General features: G+C 45.8%; 1 protein-coding gene across 1 annotated transcript in view; it reads right to left on the bottom strand.

The window, feature by feature from the left end:
* Window positions 1-9,136, bottom strand: part of PRKCA (protein kinase C alpha) — a 115,821-nt gene extending 106,685 nt beyond the window's left edge. The window contains exons 1-2 of the mRNA XM_042865015.1: window positions 8,964-9,136; window positions 6,265-6,296 (exon numbers count right to left, since the gene is read on the bottom strand). Coding sequence (XP_042720949.1) covers window positions 6,265-6,296; window positions 8,964-9,136 — 205 coding nt within the window. The remainder of the gene's footprint in view (window positions 1-6,264; window positions 6,297-8,963) is intronic.
* Between the last annotated feature and the right edge of the window lie 7,299 nt (window positions 9,137-16,435).

The raw sequence follows: 16,435 nt of genomic DNA, 5'->3' as shown, positions 1-16,435 counted from the left end.
GACTTCTAACATAGCTCATTTCATGAAAAAAAATAGTAATTAATAAAAACAATAACATCATTTCAGAATTTACATGAAGTCAGGAGAAGATACCTTCCAGGCCAAGTTACAGAATTACATGAGGGACCTCAAAAAGCTTCATGTAAATTGATTTATAATTAAAAGATCAGAATAAGTAACACTGAAACCCACAGAAAGATGCATATGCATGGGCTGGGCTGCCTGACTTGCAGGGTAACTTATGAGTCACGCTTATGGAAGGCACTATTCATAAGAAGCTGCAGTGGAAAAACTAGCAGGCAATAAGTGACTCCCAGGCACTTCAGATCTCTCTGAACACCAGCAGTGCTGAAATCAGCTATAATTTGAATTTTCAGCAGCTACAAGAATTAAAGATGTTCAGCAGGCAGTTCCCCTTACCTGGGCTCACTCAACACCCCTACCAATGATATGGATGAAGGGATGGAGTGCACCCACAGCAAGTTTGCTGATGGCACAGAGCTCTTTTTGGTGGTGCCCAGTGACAGGACAAGGGGCAGTGGGCACAAACATGAGGAAAAACTTCTTCACATTGGGGTTTACAGAACAACAGCACAGACTGCCCAGAGGGGCTTTGGAGGATATCTCCTTCTTGGGAGATCCAAACCCATTGGGAAACTTTCTTGTGTCACTGCTGTAGGGAGCTGCTTTGGGGAGCTTGGACTGGGGGATCTCCAGAGGTTCCTTCCAACTCCTACATTTCTGCCCTTATACACAATAGAGACGTTCACACAGATTTTATGCTTTCTACTGCAGACTTAAAAGCGGAACTTGAAGTTTTTATTAAATAACATTATTTTTACCCTTCACCCTAAAGAGAAACAATCCACAGAGAGAAAAAACAAAAAAAAACAAAAAACCAAGCATAAAACAAATAATTATCTGTGCATCTCAACAGGGAAACCTGTTTTCTTCATCATTCTGCAACTTTCTTTCCAACATTTCATTAGATTCCGCTCATGGCATAAAAGCCATTTCAATCCACAGAAATCTTGTATAAAATTAACACCATATGTGGCTGCATATCAGCAGCTGATGTGTAGTATTACAATGAAACACAAGGGAAAATAAAGAACATGCCAAACTTTATCTTCCCCAGGTCTCAAACTGGTTTATCTGTCAGCTCCGAACAAGCTATCACTCCCACATGTTTAATTAGAAGCTGAGGAACTTCACAGAATTGCATCCAGGGCACTGGAACAGACAGTTTCTCTGAACTGGAACGCACTGCTGGGATATCGAAGGGATTCAAGTAAACAACCCAAAGTTTAACATGGCAGAAGTGTGGGAAGGGTGAAGATGCTTCTGCCTTTGAAATACAATACAAGAAAACAACAGCAACAACAAAAACACGGACTGCTGCTGCAAGATAAAATGTAATTAAGCTCCAATTTGGATGAGCACAATATCATCTAAAAGATGTTCTAGAAAAACAGGAGTGCGATGGCATATTTCTCTATTGTCATGGTCCATGTTGAGCAAATTGTATATTTAATAGATTTTGTATTGTACGCCTATTTTTATTTAATGTACAGGGTTGGTTGGTGTTTTTTTGTGACCAGTATGACTGTAGTAAAGGGGAATCTTTGTGAATATGAACACGTGCACCTGCCCTCTTTTGACAAAGGTGCCCACTGGTCCTTTTCCTAAAGCAGCGATGCTCAGACAACAGATCCCTTTCCTATGGCAGAACCATAACGTATCTATGTATGTTAGCAATTGCTGCTCCACCAGGAATGGTTTTGTAGATGAAAATAATGCGAAGAACACCCACACCATTCACATTCCTGGCTTTTATGCTGGGTTAGTCACAGCAGAGTCCACTAGCCCAGCATCCTTTAGCACCTGGAGCACACAGATCACAGCCCCGTTAGGCTGAGGGCCAACGCTGAGCACAAAGCAGGCTGCAGGAATCACTTGCTCTGTGCACAGACGCGCTCTGTGCTCCCAGTTCTGCTGTTTTAAGCTTTGGGTGTTTGTTTGTTTGTTTGTTTGTTTGTTTTTCTTTCTTTCTTTTGTGGTTTTTATTTCGTTTTTGCTCTCTCTGAGGGTTCTATTTTGGAATGGATACCTTCCAGTTATATGCATGAATTATATTAAAAGCCAGCTGCTTGAAGTACATCCATATTAAGTTTCCCCTCTCAGAAGAATTCATGCTGACCTTTAAGTTACGTAGACAGACTTGGAGCGACTTCCATGGAATTCATTTCTCTGTCTCAGCCTTATAGAAAAATTACCTAATGTAAACTGTGGCACGTGACTAATTAACATCAGGAGCACACAGCAAAACACACAGTTGTTCAAGCTATGGTCTGTAATACCCCATCTTATCCCTGAAATGATAGGGACACTGAAGAAGCAGCTCTGGCAGAGAAGGGAACTTGGTATCTTATCCACCCCGTGGCAATAACATTTCCAAGTAAGGAAGACAGAAAACCTTTTGATGAGAAGCAGTATGGCCATGCAGTTTACTTTATTAACTTGTTGTTGTTGTTACAAAGGAAACAGAACGTAGTGAACAAGAAACTATTGGGGAAACAAAACTATCAGGATAGGAAATTAAGAAGTAAACTTTGTTCTATCCTCAGTAAATAATTAATTGTGTGGCTACAGACCACACTACACTACAACAGCACTGAGAACTAACAAAAAGGACACACAAACCAGGTCATGAGGCTTCAGATTCTGTTGGTTCAAACATTCAGATCTCAGCATTGGAAGTGAGTTTCTGGACACCCCCCTGCAGATCTTTAATATAACGTTTTGAATGAAAATAGAGTGTGAAAGGTGGTGGCACCCACGGGTTCCCTGGTCAAGAACCAAAAAAAAAAAAGAAAAGATTAAATAAAAATGAATGAGCCACTGGTTTAACGTCCAAGCATTACAATACTTGCAAGGACAGCAGAAAAGAAGAAAACTCAGGGCTTCACATTCTTATGGAAGGAGTCCCTCTGGATTTCTAGCCAGCCCGGCAGCAGCCACACGAGCAAGTGCCCTTCACCTGGCATGGGCTGTCCCCAAAATCCAACAGCCTGAAAATAAATTGAGAGAATGAATATGGGAAAAAAAAAAATGGAAGCAGCAATAGTTACACAGGTTAAATATCGTCTGCTGCTTCAACTAATTCCTCTAATTTTTATTTGCATAAGTTAGAAAATACACGTGAAACTCCCCCTTAGCAGATTAGGTTCTACTCAGAGTGTAAGGACGAATATCAAAAGGAAGACAGAGCCAAAATTTCACTTCAAAGCCTCCTTAATTTCACGTTTGATCTCTTGAAAGAAGAGCATCCATCCTGCGGTAGACTCAGGAACATGTTTTTGTCAGTTCCCTTTCTCACATTCCCTCTCAGTGCTCCAGGTGTGCACTACATGCAAGCTCTCAGCAGCACTGGCAGCTCACAGTTCTGCTGGCAGCTTCCAAGAGCCCAACAAAGCCGTGACTCTCCAACACACCTCACCATCATGTTTTCCCCACCACAAATGCGATCAACAGAGCAAGAACTCCTGTTTCAGAGTGTTTCAGAGCAGTTTGTGTTTGTATACATAAACCACAATTTTCAACAACCAGCAATGACAGCAAAATGCATTCTAAGAACCGGAGTCAGGGAAAAACAGCTAAGAGGAAGTTAGCCCAGCTCTTCTGAACTCACCTCCACATCCATATTTCTCAGGGCCCATCTTTGGTACTTTTCCACTGACAATTTTCGACTCCAAGTCCCCTTTCTGACAAATTTCCTATCATGGCAAAACACAACTGAATTTGTGCCCTCTCTCTCAGCACCATTTGATTTCAATGCACAATTACTACGGACATTTCCTCTTCCCTTTGGTATCAAAGACAGGACGAATCTGAAACAACTTTGGAAATAGCAAAACCTCCCCACCCCCGAAGGTGCCCAATGTCAGCTTTCAGTCTAGCAGGAGCTTTAGCAGCACTCTTTAAAACGGAGCTAGAACAGCTTCTTACACTGGAAACTCTGACAAACCAAGAACTATACCTATACCCGGAGCTGTCACTGTAACAGTCTTTGCTTTCCCTCGTGTCATATTGAAATTTCCATTATGCCTTCATTTGCCCTTCTTTTCTATAAAGGCAGAAGATTAAAGAACTAGGGTGTTGCTTCTTTAATTCTTCACATTCCCAGCAGTTTCTGTCATTGCATTTGTCCTCCCAGCTCCAGCTGGTGACTTTTTAAATGAAGCTTCAGAAAGTAGAACACAAGTTGAACTCGGCTGTTTAACCTTATAACTGAGGTTCTATTTTTCAAAATCATCATCCTGAGAGTGAGTGCTCTTTGATTTTGACAACTAAATACAGTGAATAAAAATGTCAGCCAGCAAAACAAAACCCACACCAAACCACTACTTCCAGCTGTGGGCTCAATAATCCTTCCGAGTCCCTCCCAACTCAGGATATTCCATGATTCTACATTAGGAACTCATTAGTTGAAATACTCCCTGGATTTATCAGTGCATCACCAATAACCTCCTAGAAACTATCACACAGCTTGGAATTGAAAACAGCAGTATTTCATTCACATTTTGACCGTGTACAAACACAGAACTCCAGAAACACTGGAGTACGACAGCCTCCAAAGAGAAACTGCAATAACAATAATTAAAAAAAAATAATCAGCCTTCTCTATTGCTTGTTCCTGCTTGTGCTCATGCAGAGCATTTGGAGGCAAGAAGGCACAGGATTAGTTTTCATCAGACAAAACTCTCCCCAGATTGCAGCAGTTGCAATGGTAGAAGGAATTCCAGGCACAGAAGAACATGTCCTGGAAGTGCAATGCCACGCTAAATCTGGCAGGAGGAGGGCAGAACGTCAGCCTTGTGTGAATTACGAACCCTCAGACCATTTAAATACAGCTCTGATTATTTCCTGCACACCAATGGAAATCTCTAATGCACATCTAAATAATCCCTTAGCCAGAAATGGGATTCAGCTGCAAACACCACCCTCCTATGGCAGAGGATGCGCGGCTCTACACAGCACTGCTGTGGTGGGACGAGCAGCAAAGAGATGGAGGATATTCACAGAATTTGGCATTAACATTCTGGAGCTGAGACCTTGTGCACAAGGTCCGTGGTAAAACCATGGCTGCATTCTTACCGTGCCTGAACAAAGCATGCAATATTTTCCCAGTATGCATCAGTAACATCTCTCTGCAAGTCTCTACTTGAAGAAAGGAAAAGATCTTGCAACATCTTTAAATGGCATCTTGTGTTTGCGTTCGGATACTCTGAGGTTTCATTTCAAGAAGTATCAACTAACATCAACTTTCATAAAAATACCACAGAATCCATCATTTCGCCAACGAATCAGTAAATGCAGCATTCAGCAAAGTCAAATACGCTCTGAGGCATTAGCAAATAACCATTAAGAGTGCAATGAAAGAAACAGGCAGCTAATGAGAACACAAGGTACGCCTGCAGGTGGAACGTAGGGAAGAAGGTAGGAAAAGGAGAGGCACAACAAACACATGGCACAGAAAGGACAAACAGTTGGGTGTGGCTGCTTTATGATTAAATGGTCACTAATGATAAGAATTTGGCAATAGCACAGAACACATGAGAACACACTGCTTCGTGCTCTGGGTTTCCTGCATGTTGTTATCTCCCACTGCAACAGCTTTCGGTTTCTCGAGGTTAGCAGAATTATTAAATTGGTGATTTATTTATTTTAGGTGGCATTATATGTGCCTCTTTTGGGGGGGTGAGGCGGGGGTTTATTGACTATTACTTCACACAGAGAAATGCCACCTATCCTAAAACGTAATGAAACCAAGGGTCCTCCAGACCACACAACGTATGACAATTAAAAGCAGGGACTTTGGGTTATGAAAGGAAGCCATATGACTAAAAAGTGAATCCATTTTCCAAAACGCCCACACAGACAAGAGCTTCTGATGTGAAAAATGGTCTCTGCAAAAGCTAAATTGCACAGATTATTCTCAGGAAAAGTTCGAAGCTGCTCAAAGCAGATCAGATGATACTTCTCTTTCTTAAATCTCCTCGCAGCGAACTCTCTTCCCATCATTACAGTGACTTTGATTGTTCAATGCATATGACATAAATACCAATTGTTAATTAAGCAAATAATTGTCTTTCTTTAAAAGGTGCAGAGGCAGAGCTGCTCGGGTTTTCCATGCTGACCGCTCCCCGCCGCAGGCACGCCTTGCCCACCTTCACACAGCAGCCAGAAAGCATTGAGCCTTACCTTGGCACTGGAATCCTTGTTTCCCAAATCCCCTGCGTGAAAAAAAGAAAATAAAGAACACCTGTCTCAGTATGCTTCATTCTTGCTTTGCTAATCTATAACCACATAAAATCAGTTTCTTGTTCAATTTCTTTAGATTTTACCAGGACAGCAACAGACTTAAAAATACACAACGCAGCACAGCCCACCCATCCCCAGGCAGAGTACAAGTGCTGCCTCTGCCTATTTAATTTCAGCTTCTGGCAATTCTTCTTTATTTTTGTTATTATTTCACAAGCTATTTTTGATCTTCAATTATCATCATCAGTGATCACTGCATAGCATTTCAACTCTTTTAACACCATGCCTATACTGAATGGCGATGTAAGACAGCCCAAGCTGCAGAACCCAGAACACAAACACGACTCCATTCCTCAGCCCCATCCCAGGGTGCCTGCAGTGTAGGAAGGAGGCAGATAAAGGGCTCCATACAGATGAGAAGGCATTGGGTGCACTCTGATGCTCTCCCAGCTTCATTTCCATAACAAAACACAGTCGTGCCTCAACGAATGCAGCCACTGGCTGCAGTGCCACCCTGAACCTCTGTTACACCTACAGCAAATCTCCACGCTGTTGCTTTTGTTTGTTTACCTTTAAACATTCAACATTGCCTTTCCACAAAAATAAATGTTCTGAGGATCTGATCTATAAACATCTCTCTGAATCTCCCCTCTTTGTGGGATGTTTCTCAACTGGAGAGCCACACGGCCAAGAGCAAACAGCCTGGGCAGGAGGCAGGCAGCTTGAGGTAATGCAGAGTTTCACTGGGAACACTGCAGAAGTGATCTGAAAAAATGATTTTATTTTTTTTTTTAATTTAGAGAAGGGACAAAGCCTCCAGGATGAGTTCACATCAGGTGGGGAGGGACTCTGTACAACTTGCAGCATTTTTTCTGTATTTCTACTGAAAAGCGTTCTCCCTGCTATCGACATATGCAGGCCCAAGCTAAGAAGCCCAGAAGAGATATGCAATTGTGTGCTAGCTTGGCAGAATGTGACCCTATGTAATGTCATTCTGTCACTACTATTGCTTCACAAAACCAGAAAGCACACAAGTGTGCAAATGTGACTGTGGGAAAGCTGAGAACAGGATTAAGAACACAAAATGGGCTTTTTGGTTTTATTTTCTCATCTTTTCGAACAGCCACACAGCAAAGGCCACCGCTCTGCTGCCTACCCCAGGGCACAGCCATTCTTTCTGGGCTGAGCTGAGCGCATTCAGCAGCACAGGAAGGCAGCACCACCCCATGCTCTGCTCAGCGCATTTTAAGGAAGAGGTCTTCCAAATCCATCAGCGCTCAGAAGCAAAGCAAAGAGGTGAATGTTGTCTAAGAAGGTAAGGAAGGCTGTGTTATTTCAGGCTGTGTTACCCAGACGAGTCTAATCTAAGTAGAAGATCTATTTGCTCGGTTCATTGAAGGTCGCTTTTGCCATTCTTTATACCTCGAAGCAGATGTTAATAGCCACGTGTCATTCTGGAAAGAGATGAAGCATTTTTCATGGTGTGTGGCACTTATTCAAGACCTGTCTGTCTTCGTGCAAGGAAATGAAACAAGTTCTAGAGCTGTCACATGCCCATGTGCCGAATGCACTGATCTCAGCAACAAGAAAAGACCAGAGCTGCTCCCCGTGCCACCTGTCAGCTGCAGGATATCCTTTCCCGTCAGACCCATCCTGTCACCGGGTGCCTCTCTAACAGCAGCACTGAGTTTTGGTTTAACTGTGGCACTCAGCATCACAGCGCTGCGCTTCCACACCTGCCCGCACAATTCAGTCTGCTCTGAATTCATTTTGAAGTGGTTTGTGAAGGTCTCTCACTTTTCCGACAACTAGATTTGCTTCTTTTCCTTTCCAAACAGGATAATAATAAGTCTGCCTGTTTCCTCTGCACTCTCCTCATTTCTATTCCCTCTCCTCACTCTGCAAATGTATGTTAAGCATTTCTCCAGCATGCAAAAGGAGGGATGCTCTGCCAGGCAGGCTGTGCTCAGCACCCAGGTGAGAAGATCTGGGCGCACACCCAGCAATGAACCGCAGCCCAGTTCTCAAAAGGACAGCCGCCCTCACACCCCAGCGGATCCAGCTGCCGCCGGGCGGGCGGGGAAACCTCAGCTCCAGCTCCGGCCCCAACCCCTACCTATTCTTCTTCCCAGCCTCAGCTCCGGCCGCTGCCGCCCGCAGGGCTCTCGGGGCCGCTCAGCGTTGCGCTGTCGCCCAGAAGAGGGCACGGCAGGAGGGTTCGGTGCGTGTTTTCCCCAAGAGGCTGAGTAATGAGGGTGTTGGAGGAAGTTTTCCTCCCCTCCCTTTAGCAGGAGCCATTCCCTTGGAGAACTCTCCTCGCAGCAGGGGTGTCACCGCGCTTTCCCAGCCAGAGGAAATAAATCGAGCGCAAAGTTCCAGGCGGGGCCGCACAAGTTGTGTGCCACGGAGCTCAGCGCCCGCGAGCCGGGCCGCAAAGCGCGGCCGGGGGAGGAGACGGGGCCGCGGGGCACCGCGGAGCGGGACGGGGCGGGGAGCGGCGCTCGCCCGGGGGCCGCGGCTCACCTGCCCGGAGCGGCGGCGTCGGGGGAACGGGGGCGGAGGTGGGAAGCGGGGGGAGCCGGGGCCGGGGGAGGAGGAGACCGCGGCGGGGAAAGGGGCGGCTCGGGGCCGTCTCTCACCAGATGAAGTCGGTGCAGTGGCTGCAGAAGGTGGGCTGCTTGAAGAAGCGCGCGATGAATTTGTGCTCCTTCACCTCGTGCACGTTCTTCTGTCTCAGGGCCCCTTTGCGAGCAAAGCGCCGCGCCGCGTCCGGGGCCGCGCCGGGCTCGGAGCCCGTGAACACGTCGGCCATGGCTCCCCGCTCTGCCCGCCGGGAGCCGCCCCGACGTCCGCCCCGTCCGGCGGCCGCCGAACCTCTGGCAACGCTGCGGCGGCGGCGGGCGCTGCCTCCCGCTCCCGAGCCTGACGTCGGAGCGGGAGGAGGAGAATCCCGGCCCCGCGTCGCCGCTCCGCCCGCGGGGCAGAGCGAGCCCCCGGCCGCGGCGGGGCGGGGCGGGCCCGGAGCCGCCTCCGGCTCCCCCCGACCTCGACTCCCCCCGGCCCGCGGGGGCGGCACCTGCTGCAGTCGGGGCCGCGCTCCCCGCTGACACGCAGGCACACAGACGCGCAGACACGCGCACGACCGCCGTACGCCACCCGGCCCTTCCGCCTCCCGCCCCTCCGCCGCCGACAGAGGAGCCGCGCGGTTCTCCCCGCTCCCCGCCCCGCAGCGCACACGCAGCCGCGCCGCCCGCTGCCCTCCGGCTGCGCGGTACGTGCGGGGGAACGGCGGCCCCGCGGCAGCGCCCGCTGCGTTGGCGTTGCCATCCAGCACCCATCGCTGCGATGGGACGGGCAGGAAGCGGGCTGCCAACTCCTTTCCACTAGTTGGTGTGTGCACACGTGCACAGCCACTTCTATCCCGTTTTCGTGCCTGTGTAACGCTCTGGAAGTAACTCTTCTGCTCCTGTTCACATCACGCAGTCTCAGGACATGGAAATATTGTATGCACCCGGCACAGACATCATTTCCTACAGTAACTCCATGCATTCAGGAAAACACCGCATAAAGCACGGCCGTGTGTGTCTGAAAATATTCTGCATCCCAAAGGAAACAAGTCCTAATCATTATCAACTAATAAAAATTATTACCTCATATTTTTCACATACAGAGAATGGGTGTGCAGTGTCATGAGGCAGCAGTGTGCCCTGGTGGCCAGGAAGGCAAACGGTCCGGTGGGGTGCATTGCAGGGCAGGGCAGGGAGACTCCCCTGGGGGCACAGCTGGAGCCCTGCGCGGGGCTCTGGGCTCTGCACTTCCAGGCAGAACTGCTGGAGAGAGCCCAGCAGAAGGTGCAGAGATGGTGGGGTCCTGGAGCACATGCTGATTGGGAAAGGCTGCGAGCCCTGGGGCTATTCACCTGGGGAAGGAAAGGCTGAGGGAGGTCTGAGCAGTGCCCATCAATAACTGGAGGGCCGAAGGGTTGGAGCCGGCTCCGGTGGTGCCCAACAACAGGACACGGGGCAACGGGCACAGACCGGAACATGAGAAGGTGCACTGGGGTCCCTTCCAACCCCTACAGTTCTGTGATTCTGTGACTAAAAGTTCCTCTGCCCCACACCGTTCCACATCTGTCTGTGTAAGCATGCACACTATGCAGTATTTCACAAGAATGAAAGAAGGCCAATTAATTCCAATTAAGTCTCATTTGCTGACGGGAGAAGTTGAGCGCAGACATTTACCCATGCAATCATCACACGTTATCTCTCTACTCTTGCTGTGCCAGCTTGGGTTTCTGGGTGCAGCCTGGCTGAGCTGGCACAGCACAGCCTCACACCAAAGAACTGGGGACAGGGCCAGGCTTCCTTTATTCTGCACTTAAGGAATCAGCTCATGTGCCAATCAGTCCAACTACTGCCATGTGCCCTTACTTCACAGGCTCTTATTTTCCACGCTACCACGTTCAAATTTGATCTGAAATTCAATAAAATAGAAAGATTTTGTGTTTGGTTTCTACCTATTGTGCACAGATGTTTCAAAGCCCTTATTTCTGCTCAGAGAGAATAGATTTTTCTTGTCTTAATTAACTTACGCCGAAGCACGAGGAGCACTGAGAAACATTTTGTACTCTCATTAAGTATTCTATCAAGAAATATGGAATGCATTCTTTGCTTTTCCTATCGTGCTGTCTTACAAACTGAGCTACTGAAACTGGAGAACCTGACTGATCAGACACACCTCCATTGCATTGGATTTAGGGGACTTCATAAATTATGCATTTCCTTAAAATCTCACAAACCTGCTGATTCATTTTGCATTCCAGTTTCTTCCCTGAGAATGGATCTGGTTGAGATTCATTCACTGAAACTCTGGCACGTGTCCCAGGCTCCTATTTCCAGCATCTGCTGATCGCCTCGTTAGGCCCCAGGGAAAAGCCACAGTTGTGACACTGAGATGACACTGGGGTCACTCCTCTGCCTCACTGCATGTCAAACCCAACCAATTTTTTGTGTAGATGAATACGGCTGTTAGGCAAGGGAAAAAAGCCATTATGAGAGCATAGCAACCCTCAGATTGGGTAAAGCATTACGGCACTATAACCTTCCCTTACTGTAAGTAATGTACGACTCCCCTGACCACAGTATTTTGGATGCATCTCACTTACACAAGGCTTTAATACACAAAAATCTGTATGCATACATATCTGTGTTTGAACATCAGTATTTTTCACCACGTCCAGGAAATGTCACAGCGGTGCTATGAAGGGATGCCATGTTCCACTCACCAGATGCTTTTGATATATGCATCCTAACATCAGCTTTTAACAGCCTGGACATCCAATTTCCTCTGCCTGCAGGTCCTGTGGGTGCTACAGGAACTCACACTTCCTCTGTGAATTACTGAAGGAAAGCAGTCTGCCATTCTGAGTGCACACAGCACCATCAGCAGCCCCAGCTTTGCCCTTCTGCTTCGGGTAGCACTGCAGTTTGTTCCTGAGTCAGGCCATCTGGCCAAGGAGTCAGCACTGTCATCTGTGTTCAGGCATATAAGAGGTTATTAAATCAGAGCAGATTCAGAATTTCCAACTCCAAATGAGTTTATAGGATCACCCCATAAGAAGTTTACTCATGTATGAATATTCCTCTGCTGGAAGGGCCCATTGGATGATGTGTCTCTGAAGATGATTGCTCTAACAAACTCAGCTCCTCCAGGGCTTTCTGTATCTGCATCAATACCATCCCAGGTCTGTGAGCGTCCCAGAGAAAGGGCCTGGATTGTTCTGTTCTGATGTGTGCTCTCTGCATCAGATCAGCTTGAAAAGCAAAGAGAACACCTTCATCACTGCCTTAGGCAGTTGTTGCTCTCTTTTATTATTTCCTGCTTCTTAGAAGTATGCAACAAAAAGAGGAATCACTTCCTGCTGTAGACCTATACGGAAGTTCACAGCCCAATTTCTCCTTACATTTCAAAACAAATTACAATCACTTCCTCTTCTCGAGAGCCATCAGAACAAGCAGTTAGATTCCTGTCCAGAAGGATGACTTCATTGCAAACTTGCTGTCTAAAAACAATCTCCTTCATTCAATCTCATCCTTCAAAGGAATTTTCACAGTCAGCTTCTGAGACATTTGTTCCTGCAGCTATTGTGGAATAACTGTTTGTCATAACAAAGTCCAAACCCATTACCAGTTTCAACTAATATCCAGGATTCGGTCAAAATTCAAAGCCAGCTTTTCCCACTTTTTCTTTTCCATATAACAAATTGTTTCTCTCTTTGAAATCATCCACAACGTTTAGTTTTGAAGCTCCCTTTCTCAAATCAGTAGCTGTTAATCAGTACACCATGCCCATTACTGCTACAGGTTCTCCAGCTCCTGTTAGGCGTTCAGCAGCAGCATTGTTTCTTACTTTTATGCAGACACTTTGGCAACAATGTACCATACGTGTTTCCAAGACTTAGAAAAAGGTAGGATGTGGCAGTGTAAATACATGTGTGAGCCTTCTTCTGTCTCCTGCTGGAGCCGTGCAGGAAGGCAGGAGTGTGTTCCTACCACCACAGAACAGCTGAGGTTGGAAACGAGCTCTGAAATCATCCCGTCCAACCGCTGACTGTCCAACCACTGACCCATCCCCACCGTGCCTGCTTTGCATCTTCCTGTACCAGCACTGCCATCTTCATCTTGGAGTCTCTCTGCATCGGTGTATGCAGGGTCTGTGTAATTCTGTGTCTTTCTGTGCTTACCCAGATTCTCTTTTCTGTCTTTCCCCCCCGAAGTTCCTGATATTGCAGGTTAGGAAATACTGGATCTGTAGACAGGGCTTATTATCAAATTATTCCATGTGACAGCTTGTTCACACATGCTAGTACTAATGTGAAAGCTTGAGTGTATGTATTGAAGCAGTCAGAAAGAAGGCTGAGCATAGGAAAACAATCTTACAAGAGATGGAATTTCACAGAATAAAATAGTGCCTAAGAGTTTGGAACAACAAAAAAATGGCACCTGGTAATATATGGCCATTTGGAAGGGATGAAATTGTGGCTCATTGATACGCATTAGGAAAATCCTGCTTTCCTTTCTGACATGCACACAGTGCCATTATCCCAACCTGCAATTCACTGGAAGTGGTGCAAAGCCCACGTGTCACACAGAGCTGTGAGTTATCCCCACCGCACTCCATAGGACTGGAAATAAATGGCTGCTGATATACAGAACACTGAGGGTAAAATAGATCTTCATTTTTCATATCAATGTTCTCATCAGAACACTGAGTGACAACCGACTGCTTTCCTTTCTCACATCTCAGGTGCATTAGGAACATGCTGAAATATCTCCTACTTCTGGGGCTGAATCAGAGCTTGATGCTGCTACAGTCTGAAATGTGACGGTGGTCCCTTGGGACGTTTCATGGGTTTTTGTCTCTTTCTAGATTGTATAAATAAAAATTTCTGCCTCAGCTGGAGTGTTTTTTATCACCGCTGTTTTGCAGTTTGTCCTTCCCACCAGCAATCTCTCTGCAAAATTTTCAACATCGCTTCCAAAAAGTAATTCACATTCTTTTGAGTGCATCAGAACAATTCTCTCGTGTAGGCAAATTTCACTCTTCAAACGTACGCACGGAAAAAAAAGGCAGAAAGGCTCAGACTTGGAAATACAAACCAAGCACTCAAACCACATTGAAAAGAACAACCCTCTCTTGTGCCAGCCAAACAAGAGCGCCTCTATTATTGTGTTTAGAGAAACATGGCACACAGGTTCAAAGGAAACAAAGTAGGTGGTTCTTGTGATAGACAATGGGCTCCTGGAATCTTTGCCCAGCAGAACCAAGCACGAGGATTGGCATTGATGCAGGAGGCTGCCATGCGCACGGAGGAGAGCAAACATCTTTGGAGATGAAGGTCAGGTGTTGCTAACCACAGGGCAGGAGCTTCCCCAAACTGAAAGCTGTCAGCTGCCAGATGCTGAAATGTTATCCTCAATCTCCATTTCTTTCTTTCCAGTTGCTTTGGTGCAAAATGTTAACTGTATATGTAGGGTTTACATTCATGGCTTAAAGGAGCTCTGGTAGCTTGTGTACAATACAGTGCTTTGAATAGTAAAATCCGTCCATCAAGAACACGTAGAAGAGCACTGCCTACACTGGTCTGAAGCTTCTCTCTGATCTGTTGTTATCCTGGATGTGCTTTCTGACCCCAAACCAGGACAAGTAACTTATTCTGTACTGCTGGTGTGCTGCAAAGCATCTGCTTTGGGTACTGACTGGCACATCTATGCAATGTCAGAACAACAGCTACAGCTTCTTTGTGTTGGTTATGGGCTGTGTGGTGTCATCTCACTGACACCGAATTGAAAGAGAAATTTCCCATTATTTCGATGTGAACAGCAAGGTGCTGTGTACCTTTTACCAAATTCAAACAAATATTCTATTAAAAGGGATGATAATTTTGTACAAGCAAGCTTATTTCGCCAAGTGAATATAGGATGTAAACAGACACCACAGATTGTGCTTCAAATTATTATTTCTGACAGCTGAGCATCACTTATCACAGGTGTAAGAAACAGTCACATGTCACAGTTGGTTTATTCTAGAGAATAACTGTGGGAGGAAAACAAAACCCATCAGCTGGAATACACAGGATATGCCCTTCTTTGTGTGCCACCATTGTGTTATGACATGTTGACACGGAGAAAGCCGAATGCTGTTTCCAATGGTAAGATTTCCAATTGTTCCAGGTCCGGCTGTGCTCTGCACAAGTGTTTACACTTCTGGAAACACTAATAATGGAAATGACAGGAGTCTGGCTGGGCAAACACAGCTTTAAAATATTTGTTTAATTTAGAAGAACTGAAAAGAGAAAACCCTGGTGCACAAAGCAAGCTGACATTAATTTAAGAAAAAAGATTTCAAAATACCAAAATGTCAGTTGACTGAAAAATGAAGTGTGGGAAACCTCTCTGTCTTGAAGACAGCGTGAGGGAGGACTCTGTTAGTGCTCAATTTTCATTTGATTCCCCACTGGAATTTTCATTTTCCAAAACAAACAAACAAAAAGCCCAACAGGAACTGTCCCTTAAAGACAGCAGAGTCTATTTCTGGTCTTTTAATCCAGTATTGTGGATTAAAGACTGAAAAGATTAGCAGCCTTATTCATATCATAACAAGGGAACGTCCCTTTAGGTTGCGTTAAGTAAGTCCCATGCTACCATTCAGTTCCACAAGGCGTGGTGACCTTAATCGCTCAGAACTGCTGCTGGTGAGGGTACAAAATGCTACAGATGTTCTTCCAGTGTGAACTACATTTAAAAATAGTTTTGTTCCAGAAAACGACATTTTAAAACCAAACACCCGCAGTGCTGCTAGGGAGAAAGAATGACAGGACATCCCTTGCCCAAGTGCCAGGGGATTTTGTCCCAGCTGTATTCTCATGTTGGTGATCTAAGAGCTGGGCAGGCAGTTCCCTTCAGAAAGGTTTGGAGCCAACTTGCACAGTGGGCTAATATTACTGAACTTGACTACTTTGATGTCCATGCAAAAATAAAATAACCCTTTTGTTACCGACTGCATGCTTAGATGACACGAGGTAGGAAAAATGAGAATATTTCCAGAAATACAGATTGCAACAAATCAATGGGAGTAGCAAAGATGTGCGTGTGCTGAGTATTTTCAACTTGTATGAGAAATATTAAGCACTTCATAGAATGCTCAGGAGTGCTCTTCCCAAAACATTTATACATCTCCTTTCAGAACTTCAGTTTATGAGAATGTCACTGGTCTCAGCACTGGCCACTATGCAACACCTGCAATTCCGTTTCATTCTGCTGCCAAAATGTTGACAATGTCTTTGTGTCTTCATGTGCAGTGAGTAGAGAAAGAAAATTGACCTCTGATAAATATTTTCAAAACGAAACTACCAAAGAAATGCAAAGCTACAACAAAAAAGTGGCAGAACAGCACTAGAATCCATGTTCTCAGAGCTATACATGCATGTGGAGGTTGGTAACATGTCCTTCTGGAAACTGAAATAGGGAGCAACATTTTCCAAACAGCCCAGTATGACAGAAATTTACTTGAATCAAACGAGCACTTTGGAAAGCATGACCTTCATTTAGTT

Source organism: Lagopus leucura, unplaced genomic scaffold (genome assembly GCF_019238085.1).
Source record: "Lagopus leucura isolate 7727_CA_CO unplaced genomic scaffold, USGS_WTPT01 Super-Scaffold_797, whole genome shotgun sequence".
NCBI lineage: Eukaryota > Metazoa > Chordata > Aves > Galliformes > Phasianidae > Lagopus > Lagopus leucura.
This window is presented reverse-complemented; position numbering and strand designations above follow the sequence as displayed.